Below are 12500 nucleotides of genomic sequence, written 5' to 3'. Positions count from 1 at the left end.
TCCTGTCAATTTTTCAGCCTTCGGAGTCTCATATAACGTGAAATAAAGTGACTCGAGTTCACCTTCACCTTGAGTGCGAACTTATGACTGAACTGCAGCAGTTTTGCTGACTTCATTGCTTACTGTAATTAAGGATGAGGGCTTGCCTTACTGTATTGCATGAAAAGTAAACTTTATTCGCATAAAAGTTATTTTATTTTATATAAACATCACATTTTTTTAAATGCACCTCTTTTGTGGGAGAGGTTCCACCTGGAATAAATAGATTTTGGGTTTTCATTTTTGTTGCACATTGGTAGCCATTTATGTCCTAATGGTCTGTGGTCATTAATGTTCGGCCCCATGCTCAAGACAAATGGGCCACATGAAGCTGCTTTGTTTGTGAGTTCCCATTCCTTCCACTTTTACGGGCTAAAAAAAAATCTACATCTGTTGCCTTTTTCTATCAGTTGTAAAATCTGGAAGAGCTTCTCCTTGGCCTTTTGCCATTACTACAACCGCCTTCTTTTATATGCAGCATAGGTAGCACTCTGGTATGGCATTTGTTGGTGGTGAAACTGATGCAGTGCTCCCCCCCCCCCACCGCTTCTGGATCTCACCATCTGCCATGATCATTCCTGGGAAAGCCACATTTCCAACCTGGCCTCCAAGCCAGTCACCGACTGGGAATCCTCTGTCGTGCGAAGTCCTTCCTCTGCCCACCTGAGCTCCTGACCACATACAAAGCTTTCGTCCGCAGCCTGGTGGAGTTCTGCTCTCCCCTCTGGGCTGGTGCTCCAGCCTCTCACCTTTCTCGGCTTCACGCTGTGGAAGCCAAGGCATTTAGGTTCATTGGTATCTCTCGTGATGAAGCTGAATCTTTGGGCCTCTCACTCTCTCACCGCAGGCAGGTCGGTGGTCTTTCTGTCTTCCACCGTCTCCTCTCCGGTCTCGCCCCCCCTCCTCTCCCCGCCCCCACCATATTTCCGCAGGGTGCTCAAGGCGCGCCAACAACCCCCTTCTGGTAAAACTACCAAAATCACGAATCGATGCTTACTTTCACTCTTTCATTCCTCTGTTTTTCCTGCCTTTGGAATAAACTCCCTCACTCTGTTCAATCCCATCCATTCCTCCCTCCAGGTCTTCATAACAGTTGTTCACCATCACCCTCTTATCTTTTCCCCATCCAAAACCTCGATCTTTTCTACCCCCGTTAATCCACCCCAAACCCACCTCCTTCAAATTCCCTGCTTTCCTTCCTGAAAGTCCATCTTGTCCACCCCATGTTCCCCGTGCCATCCCTCTCCCTTCCACAGATCTCCTAATGTCTTTGTTCCACACTGTTTTGTCCTGCCCTCTCCCGCTCCTCTTGTCTACTGCCCCCCACCCCTCTTTCCTGTGAGTTGTGTGTAAGCTCTTATGCGAGCCTCGACAATGTATACAAAAAAAATAAATATTGAGATTCAAACCCAGGTTGGACAGCTCAGAAGCGAGTGTGCCTACCTCTCGGCCATCTTGCCAGCCCCGTTTGAGCTTATGGCACAGCAACATCACGTGGTGAACAACAATTGCAAGGCACATATCTGAAAAAAGTCTCACCCTCATGAGGAATGTTTTTTTTAGCCCCTGTTGGATGTAGTCGGAAACTGGGGCTTATGGATTTGGTCTCAATTTTTGCGTGCGTGCGTGTGTGTGTTCACAACCATATCTCGGACATGTATGGACCGATTTTATTCGTACTTGGCACAAAGACAACACACGATAGTATGCATATGTACGTCAATTTTTTTCGACATCAGGTCCAAGATTGCTGACTGGTGGCCATTTTAGTTGGAAAAACAATTCAAACTGGTGTCTAACACATCCGTGACTGTTTCTCGGAAATGCATTTACCGATCTTGTGAAAACTTGGCAAACAGTTAAGGAATGATGGCTTACATCAGCATGTTATTTGTTTTTCGAGATCAGATCCAAGATGGCAAACTGGCGTCCATTTTAGTTGTAAAAAACAACCTGATGGTGAACACATTCTCACCCATTTGTCGGACATGCATTTACCGATGTTGTTCAAACTTGGCCTACAGATAATGAATGATGCGTTACATATGCACGTAACTTGTTTTCTCGATCAGATCCAAGATGGCCGACTGGTGGCCATTTTGTGACTTAAATGTGTCCTCAACTATTTCTCCTGCATGCATGGTCTCATTTTGTTCAAACTTGGCACGAGCACAGTACACAATGGCATACACTTGCAGCGAACTTTATTTTGCGATCTCATCAAGGATGGCCGACTGGTGGCCATTTTAGTTGAAAAAAAAACACAACAACCTGATGTTGAACTCGTCCTCAACCATTTCTCGGACAAGCATTTACCAGTGTTGTTCAAACTTGGGATACAGGAAATGAATGATGGCTTACGTGTGCACATCATTTTTTTCGCGATCAGATCCAAGATGGCTGACTGGTAGACTGGCGGCCATTTTACTTGTACAAAAATATGGGCTTTCCCTTTAATTCCACACAGCAAAATTCCTATAACAATGGGGGCTATGACAGTTTATGTCTTTTTTCCTTGTTTTATTACCCATGGCGAAGGATTTGTTTATTCCTGTTTGTTTTTTTTTGTTTGTTCATTCGGTCCTGTTTGTTAATTTTATTCTTTTCAAGGAACGTAGAACAAAAATCAGTTCTGTGATCCATATTATTGTGAAACCTTCAACAAAATCTGCCACTGAACTCTTGGCTTTCGCATTTCAGGAATGTTTAGGATACGAGTCATCTCTTACTCGGACAGTGGAGATGTGGCCGAATGAGAAGCCAAGCCGATCGAAGGAAACGACGAATCAATCTGCCTCAAGCCAGTCCCTTTGAACTGAACTCTGCCTCATCCACCTGTAACCAAGCCCTGAATTGATGCCAGGTCGGGGTCAATCGATGTTCCAGCCGTTTACTCTCCAGCTATGCTGTTTTCCAGCCACGTACGTACTTCATCCCTCGGGATCTTGCACAGAGCAATTTGCAATTCCTCGCTTCCTTTGCCTTGTTATACGAATATTGCTCTATTTCATTCGAAACACATTTTCGTTGAACCAACATTTGTGTCGTCATTTAATTGTTTACTGGAAATGCATGTATGGTTTTCTTTTTTAAAATTTTTTAGTTTTGTTTGTGGCACCAAACCATCGTGCCCCCTGCATTGAAATGCACAACACTCAGGCTTTCCGCGAGCCGAGTGCCAGAATCATTGTGAATCCTCCTCGGCACAAAGGCGCCCCCCCATTCCCCTCTCCTCTCCCCCCCCAATCCCCCAATTCCCCATGGGTTCCCAACGTTCTGGGCCAAATCTGTGATGGCTGTCAGGTATGCTCTGAAGTTAAATGATTTGGAAGTGAAGAACTTTACTTGTTTTCTTTGTATATTTTGTCCATTTACTGACTGTTTATTTTGTGTTTGGGAAATGTAAGACTGCAAAGCATAAGAAAAGAAACTGATCGATTAAACATGAGGTTCATTTGGCATTTTTATGGCATGATGCTGTTTTTTTTTGTTTTTTTTTGGATTGGTCGGGGAGGGGGGGGCGGATGGGGGTTGTAATAGTTAATGTTCAAAATTAGCCACCTTGGATATTGTTCATCTCTCTGCTTCATATTTATTTCGTGACTTTAAAATGATTCTGTAACTTGTAGGTGACTATACGTTAGTTATTTGTTTTGTTTGGTTTTGTTTTTTCCTCGTCTTCTTTGTCAGGTTTATTATTATTTTGGTATCTTGGCAGGGTTATTGGAAATGTACTCTTCAATCTTGAGATTTTGACAGGAAACTCATTCAACGTATAATTGTGAATGGTTGTGGATTGATTGGCAGAAAGGGGGAATTCAGCTCGGCATGCTTTAAGGTCGATTCAGGAGTGGAAGTTTTGGCTCTTATCAGCATGGTGAACAACCATCTCGGTGATTCGTGGCGGACAATAAAAGGTTCAAGGTCTTCAGAATTGTGTGCGCTTGTCTGTCTGTCTCTGTCTCTCTCTTGTCTGTCTCTCTGTCGCTCTCCCTCTCTCGCTCGCTCCCTCTCTCGCTCTCTCCCTCTGTCGCTCTCTCGCTCTCTCCCTCTCTCCCTCTCTCGCTCTTTCCCTCTCTCGCTCTTTCCCTCTCTCGCTCTTTCCCTCTCTCGCTCTTTCCCTCTCTCGCTCTTTCCCTCTCTCGCTCTTTCCCTCTCTCGCTCTTTCCCTCTCTCGCTCTTTCCCTCTCTCGCTCTTTCCCTCTCTCGCTCTTTCCCTCTCTCGCTCTTTCCTTCTCTCGCTCTCTCCCTCTCTCGCTCTCTCCCTCTCCCTCTCTCTCTCCCTCTCCCTCCCTCTCTCCCTCTCTCTCTCAGCCTCTCTCCCTCTCTCTCTCAGTCCCTCTCTCTCCCTCTCTCTCTCAGTCCCTCTCTCTCCCTCTCTCTCTCTCAGTCCCTCTCTCTCCCTCTCTCCCTCTCTCTCTCAGTCCCTCTCTCAGTCCCTCTCTCAGTCCCTCTCTCAGTCCCTCTCTCAGTCCCTCTCTCTCCCTCTCTCTCCCTCTCTCTCCCTCTCTCTCCCTCTCTTCCCTCTCTTCCCTCTCTTCCCTCTCTCTCCCTCTCTCTCTCTCTCCATCTCTCTCTCTCCCTCTCTCTCTCTCTCTCTCTCTCTCTCTCTCTCTCTCTCTCTCTCTCTCTCTCTCTCTCTCTCTCTCTCTCTCTCTCTCTCTCTCTCTCTCCCTCTCCCTCTCTCCCTCTCTCTTCCTCTCTTCCTCTCTCTCTCTCTTCCCTCTCTTCCTCTCTCTCTCTCTTCCTCTCTCTCATCCTCTCTCTCTCTTCCTCTCTCTCTCTTCCTCTCTCTCTCTTCCTCTCTCTCTCTTCCTCTCTCTCTCTTCCTCTCTCTCTCTTCCTCTCTCTCTCTTCCTCTCTCTCTCTTCCTCTCTCTCTCTTCCTCTCTCTCTCTTCCTCTCTCTCTCTTCCTCTCCCTCTCCCTCTCCCTCTCTCCCTCCCTCTCTCTCTCCCTGTCCTCCCTCTCCCCTCATCTCCCTCTTCTCCCCCTCTCTGTCTCCCCCCCCCCACCTCTGTCTGTCTATCTCTATGTCTCTTGCATATCTAAGTGAACATTCGAAAATGGCCTTTTTGTTTCACCTCATTTATTTTCCTCAAGGAATAGGTTTATTTTTTATTTTCGCATGTTGTAAAATTGGTTGCATTTTTGAACCTGGAGCATTCGGGATTCTTAATTGATTCGCCATCTCTGATCCCTGAAGAAAATCACCAATCGTAAGGTAGTTTTCCAAAATCTTTGGATTTAAACATCCTTTTTGTCCACCAATATATATATATATATATATATATATATATATATATATATATATATATATATATATATATATATATATATATATATATATATATATATATATATTTTCAACAGTGCTTATGGAGTATCGCAATTTTCTGCTTTGTTGATCATTTGAAACTGTTGGTGGTTCATGCTGTTCAATTGTATTATATCTTGAGTATTCAATTTTTGCTGAGATTTCTAATGCCATTTAAGGGCTTTGATGTATTTCTACTTGTAAGATGAAAATATTTATGTATTTAAGATATGATCTGCACAAAACTTTAATAAAAAGACAACAGAATAATTTGATATTTTATTTATTTGTTTTTGCACCCCTATTTGTGTCGCCATGTTTTGCAATAGGTGGGTGATGTGCAGCTCATCCTAAACCTTTTCGGATGAGAAAACGGTCCCACTTTTCCCAAGCTGGGATAAATCTTAACTGTCCAGTGTGTACGATTGTTTCGATCCAAAAAATGTTGATAAGGGACCAAATCACAGACTAACAGTACGGCTCTGTCTTTTGTGCTCGACTTGTGTCGCATTAATAACTGGTGTTGCTCATGAAGGCGAAGATGGTCTGATCCATGGTTCACTTCATTGTGTAATTCGGGTTCTTGCAAAATTTGTGGGTACTCTTGAAAAATTCCACATTCCTGCCTCTTCATTCTCCGCTGGATAGGTAACCCCAAACGAGCTTGCCCAAGAAAATTATTTGGCATCGTTTCTACTCTTATTTGAGAATGTTTTTCATCAAGGGAGACTCAACAATGTGTGGTTCACTTGATTTAATGCTTTGATCATAGCTTTTAGTGTTGGAACAGCCTGCTGAATCAGCGCTTCGAAATTCAAGGGTGTATGCAAAAGCAGAATAAGGCAATGACCAGGTTAAATTATTGCTGGTTACCTGCCAGATTCTGTCTGCTTTCTTTTCACTTCTCTATTTGTTCACAGCTATTAAAGGTGAATTTCTCTCATTTACTGTCCGTATGTTATCTCTCGTCGTATACAAGGTTATTATTAAAAGGTTACTCGCAGGGGCTACCCGGCGCTGCAATGGGGGAAGGGGTGGATATCTGGCGATGCCCGGGGGTGGGGGGAAGGGGTGGATATCTGGCGATGCCCAGGGGTGGGGGTAGGGGGATATCAGGAGCTGCCCATGATGGGGAAGATGGCCCGGTGCTGCCCGGCTGGTTGCAGGCCTTTTCCCGGCGGTGGTTTCAGGATGTGTTGGACATTGGAAAGCTCTGGAGTTTTTAGCCTCATGGTGGTTACCTTTTGCCTGTGGGCCAGTGCCAGCACTGTCTGACTCTACATCCCAACATACACTTTATAGCGGCCTTTGATAGCCTCAAAACCTTGTCCAGATTCTGAAGTTTGTCCACCCAAAATTTGGGGCCTCTCGGTGCTACAGTTCAGATGTGAAAGAATATCACACAAATGCAAAAACATTTGAGAGTATGTGCAGGATGATTCCACCATCCCAAATTGCTAATTTTATCCTGGCTGATTCACCACTTCCTGGTTCCAAAAATATTCTTTGTTACTTATTTATTTTATTTTTTTATTCTCTCACTGTTGGAGGCATTGTTTTCAGGTTGTCCGTCTGCATGATGATTTTGTTACTGCAATAACTTGTGAACTGTTGAGTGGGACTATACTCTGTACAGAGTGTTGGTGCTGCCTACACAGTTTCCTTGGCTATCGGGTACAATCCTGGACAGGTCTCCATTCCGACACAGGACACCAGCAAACTGGCACTCATTTTGCTGACCTCAGAAGGATGACTGGCAGAGTCAACCCCACCTGGTATTAATTCAACAGCCGAGGGGGGTTTGAACTCAGGATCCTCGGATCCCAAGGCCACCTCCCTAACCATCAAGCCAACACCAGGCATAACCGCTGAGGGGATTGTGACTAAACCTGCCAAAACTCTCAGTATGGACTGTAATAGAAAGATAAACCAATTCAATGTTTTTATTTAACAGGTCAAAGTTCATTTGCCCTTTGATTATTTTGCAGACCATAACTAGTTTTCAACATCTGATGTTGTCTCTTCCACTCATATTTTCTCCCTCGCTCTGTCTCATTTGATGTTGAAATGACATTTGATGTTGATGCATATGACATTTGAGTTGTCATGTGACCTTTTAATAGAGATCAAGCATAACATCCATTGACACAAACACTTCAAATTCCACTTTTTAGTTTAACAGTTATCATGGCTCATGTAAGAGCAAGGAGATCAATCGAAGCCAATGGATCAACATGAGGAACAAGAAAAAGAGCAATCGGAGATTGCAAACCCTCTCCAGGATTTCTTTTGAGTGGTGTATTTTGTAGGTTTTAGGGTAAATCCAATATGGCTGCCAAACCATGTGACCTCTGATATCATATGTGTGAACCTTTTGTTCCTCAAGGACAGGTGGTCATATCTGTAAAGTTTTTGCCTCGATTTGTTCAACCACTTCAGAGAAGATTTTTGAAGGTTTAAAAATTTTTTTTCACAATATTGCTGCAGAATCACATGACCAATGACGTCATAAATTTTTTTTTTCTGTGGACCATTTTATCCTTTGATGACTCAAAATTTTTCATACAAATCGGATGTGATGTTCTACATATGCAATTATGATGTCATAACGAGAGCACCTATGATATAAACCAGACTCATTCCCCATGAGGAGTTCTTGCTATGTGCCGAGTCTCAATTTTTTTCCTTTGTGCGGTTTCAGAGATTCAGAGGTCCAGTGTTTTTCCGTTTTTCCAATAAGGCTGCCAAACCATGTGACCCATGACATAATTATCATTAAAACATTCCACATGAGAAGTCGCACCAACAGTGAAAAATTAATCTCGATCCGACAAGCGGTTGCGGAGAAAAACACAAGTTCTGTGCGGATACAGACAGACAGACACCCGGACAAACGGACTCGACTGCAATACCCTCTACTTCTGCGAGGGTAATAACCCGCTCATGGTGCCAAAATACTGGACTCGTACGAGAACAGGGGGAATCACAGGTGAGGACTTACAATACATGAGGTCTCTCTCCACTAAGATGATGTCATGCAGGCTGGTGATTGTGACGGTGGGCAGGATGAAGGCAAGAGGAAGACCATGTATGAGCTTTGATGATCGGAAGATAGTGTCCTCAGTCTCGATCACCATGTGTCTCCCTCGTTCAGGTAATGAAACAGTGGAAGAGAGATGCTGACTCACTGAGGTCCAACTCTACTGCCGTGCGTATGCGCAGACTTGGTCTTTATGATCCACCGGGACTGCACCTCCAGCAGGCGGCTGGTCCTCTCAATGGCCACCTACTAATGTGGGCAGCACCTTCATTCGGGTCATCCTTCCCTGTGGGACAGACCCTCAAGAAGATTTTTTTTCACCCCTCTCCAGGGATCTGCAGCAGACTGTGCTGTCATGGCCGACATTCTGCAAGCCAAGCAGTTCATGCTATCTCCTTTCACAGCACAAAGCATTTTCTGTGTGCTTTGCCAGGTGCTTCAGGTCCTTCACCTGGCCTCGCCTGTTGCAGGAGGTTTTACACAATACTCTTACTCTGTCCTGCTCTCAGGTTTACACTCACCGCCTCATCGGTGCACGTTCAACAAGACGACTTACCTTTGCCAGATATCCTGATACAGGATTAATGCTCACCGACTCTATCATTCGATCCATACTATTCTTCAGACGACCTATCTATGGATGCTCCCCCCCCCCCATCCCACCCCACCTTCTATGTAACAATGCAGTAAACTCAAATATCACGGGGGTTACGTTCTTCGAAAATGTCATGATAGTTGAAACCATGGGGGGAAAACTTACACACTGTACTCTGCCATAAATAGAAACCACAAGACTTAGCTCGGATGAAGGTGTTGATGATGATGATTAAGATGGAGGAGTGAGGGAGGAGGTGAGAGGGGGATTCAGCGATCGGAAGAGCAGCATAAGCTTAACGAAGAAGTCGCCTGCAGCATTGCACCATCGGAGAAGGATAAGACAATCCTGAATCACAACACCTTGAATCCCAGAGCAGATCTTTCCTGCTTGGACAAGAAGGTATAAGATGGCTTCCTCTTCCAAAATAATTGCCTCGTCGGCGTTAAAAACATGCTCCGGCAGAAATCCATTCGCCTCAGTTCGTTCTATAAGCTGCGGTGGGTCGTTTTTCGTTTCATCATGGTCTGCTTCCCTGACTAATTTTACATGATGCAGGTCGAATCTTAATTTTAATTTCTCAAACCAGCCCTTGCTGGTGTGGAACTAGTGGGTAGCCATGGTTGAACTGGAGTCTTCGGCCCTGGGTTCCTCATGGAAACGTTGGTAAATCCGCAATATCTCCCTTATTACCGGCCCACTGAAAGGCACTTTTTTCTGTTTGGTCCTTGATCCAAACATTAAGCGCTTCGGGATTGGAATGAGATGTTTGTGCTTCGTGGAGCGCTGGCGGTCGCACTTGCACAGATATTTGACTCACTTTTATGGTTTCTGCACAGTCGATTCATTGATCCCTTAATGGTGGGCCACAGATGCCACATTTTCACTTCTTGCAAACCTAACAACTCAATTTTTTTCACATAACATCATAACATTTCTCTGCCTTTTGACCTATCTAATTTTGTCCATCGTTTTACATTTGGGCACCATTAAAAACGGTGCACAAGGAATAACAAAAGGCTCCGAATGGGATGGAATCGCACACGTGGAAGCAAATGACGACTCATCTCAGTTCATGAACCGTGATGGGCTGATATGAAATCCAGCAATAACTAAATCGGAACACAATAGGTTGCCCACGATTGGTCGAAACCCATGATATTTGAGGGTTTACTGTGTTGTCATTTTAGAGATGTGGTACATGATATATTCACTGTGAATGATCTTTTGATCATTTCTGGTTAATATGGCAAATTATAATTCCTAATTAACTTTTTCAGTCAATTTTCCAACAATTTGACCTTTTGAATGATATCCCTTTTTTCATTTATTCGGCCAAGGTCTTTGTCATTAACGACAAGACAATTTTTACAGCAATGTAAAGTTGTTGCAATTGTATGTAAAATTACAATTCTGTTCATTAAAACAAACAAACAAACAAACAAACTCAAATCAAATGTCTGCAAACCATGTTTGATCAGTTGCAATCACATTTTGTATAGGTTTTTCTGCATTGTGTTTTTTCACTGCATATCTGTGCATATTCCTTTCTCTACTTTCCCGCTCCTTTTCTGGGTCTCTGGTGTCCTTCTGCCCATGCCTTGCCGGGTCTCTGGCGTCCCTCTGCCCGTGCCTTGCCGGGTCTCTGGCGTCCCTCTGCCCGTGCCTTGCCGGGTCTCTGGCGTCCCTCTGCCCGTGCCTTGCCGGGTCTCTGGCGTCCCTCTGCCCGTGCCTTGCCGGGTCTCTGGTGTCCCTCTGCCCATGCCTTGCCGGGTCTCTGGTGTCCCTCTGCCCGTGCCTTGCCGGGTCTCTGGTGTCTCTCTTCCCGTGCCTTGCCGGGTCTCTCTTGTTCTTCTCGCTGTACCACACATGCTCTTTTACAATGAAGTCTTCAGCTTTTGTACGGCTGTGTTTTGACTCATTTCCCACTGAGTCTTGCTTCTGTCTTTTCCTGATTAATTTGATCAAAGCCAAGAGGCCGAGCACGATGGTAGCCAGGTACAAAATGGCCAGAATACTTCCAAAAATAGCAACAGCAACATCTGTGCCTGTAAAGAAAGGGATAGGAAGAGAGAGATTAGAGATATGGAAAGAGAGAGAGAGAGAGAGATGATAATTTTAACTCGGCTTTTATTGAGATCTCTCCACATCACACAATGCTGCCTTGTTTTTCACATTCCTTGTACAACACATTGAAATGAATGAAAATAATTTGATAACACTGAACAACAAATTTCAAAAAATTTTTTTTACTGGAGATGTGTAAAGTGATTAAGACTAATTTGGGGACGCTGATTTCAAAAATCATAACCGTTTTGCTGTATCACGTCAGGATTTTCAGGAACAGAAATATTCCCATTGCCTAGAAGTCAGGATTTCAATGAAATTTACATATGTCTTTAACATGTCTATTTCGTACAATTGTTGTTAACTTGTGTTATATTTCTTTCTTTCAGATAAAGATGAGTAGGCGTTCCTGTACCAATCATCCTGACAACTTCTGTTATGTCTGTGGTCGGTATACCAAAAAAGATCAACAGCGAAGTATATCTACAGCAGTGAAAATGAAGGCCGCCTACTTTCACTACTTCGGGTGTAAGGTGTGGGACCAAGAACAGAGCTGGGCACCACACATCTGCTGCACAAGCTGTCACACAACCTTGACTCAGTGGTTGGTGGGCAAGCGCGCGAGCATGCCATTTGCGGTGCCCATGATATGGCGTGAGCCGCAGAATCATCATGATGATTGTTATTTCTGCTGCACAAGCATCGCCGGCTTCAACAAGAAGACTAAAGGTCACATCAAGTACGCTGACTGCGTCTCTGCTCGTAAACCTGTCTCTCATGATGACGAGAACCCCGTCCCAACACCTCCAGCTGATCAGAACATAGCTGTAAGCAGTGGTGAAGAGGATGGTGATGATGGACCTTTTGAACCCGACACTCAAGAATCACACCTTCTGAACCAGGGAGACTTAAATGATCTTGTAAGAGATCTCTCGCTGTCAAAGGCGAAGGCAGAGCTGCTTGGATCAAGGCTGCAGCAGTGGAATCTACTTGAACCTAACACCAAGATATCCTTGTTCAGAGCACGTCACAGAGACATGGCTGAGTTCTTTGAGATGGAAGACACGATGACATTCTGCAGTGACATCAACGGTCTGTTGAAAGAACTTGGGTGTGATCACGATCCTGCAGACTGGCGCCTCTTCATCGACTCGGGGAAGAACAGCTTGAAGGCTGTTTTGCTCCACAATGGCAACGAGAAACCATCAGTCCCACTGGCTCACGCGTTCGGGCATGACAGAGACCTATGAGACTATGCGGCAGCTGCTTGATTCCATCAAGTACAATGACTTCAACTGGCACATCTGCGGAGACTTGAAAGTGGTGGCGCTGTTGTTAGGGCTGCAGTCAGGCTACACGAAATACATGTGCTTCCTTTGTCTCTGGGATAGCAGAGACGACAAGAATCACTGGACGAAGAAAGATTGGGAAGAGCGAAAGGAGC

General features: G+C 44.6%; 2 protein-coding genes across 4 annotated transcripts in view; one reads left to right on the top strand and one right to left on the bottom strand.

Annotated features, from left to right (window-relative positions):
• LOC147027586 (uncharacterized) overlaps positions 1–12500 on the top strand; it is a 128396-nt gene that overhangs the window by 113887 nt on the left and 2009 nt on the right. For 2 of the 3 annotated variants that reach the window (XM_085877100.1, XM_085877101.1), the window contains exon 10: positions 2740–3955. In XM_085877100.1, the coding sequence (XP_085733226.1) occupies positions 2740–2795 (56 nt within the window). In that variant the 3' untranslated portion in view covers positions 2796–3955. Of the gene's footprint in view, positions 1–2739; positions 3956–12500 lie in introns of those variants that run through there. The other variant, XR_015057121.1, reaches the window with a different exon arrangement.
• Positions 10304–12500, bottom strand: part of LOC147027585 (uncharacterized) — a 24742-nt gene continuing 22545 nt past the window's right edge. Inside the window, exon 4 of the mRNA XM_085877102.1 lies at positions 10304–11037. Coding sequence (XP_085733228.1) covers positions 10442–11037 — 596 coding nt within the window. The 3' untranslated portion in view covers positions 10304–10441. The remainder of the gene's footprint in view (positions 11038–12500) is intronic.

Source organism: Eptatretus burgeri, chromosome 4 (assembly GCF_056783735.1).
Source record: "Eptatretus burgeri isolate ZD-2024b chromosome 4, Ebu_testis_v1, whole genome shotgun sequence".
Taxonomy (NCBI): domain Eukaryota; kingdom Metazoa; phylum Chordata; class Myxini; order Myxiniformes; family Myxinidae; genus Eptatretus; species Eptatretus burgeri.
The sequence above is the reverse complement of the archived record's forward strand: the minus strand, read 5'-3'. Positions and strand labels throughout refer to the sequence as shown.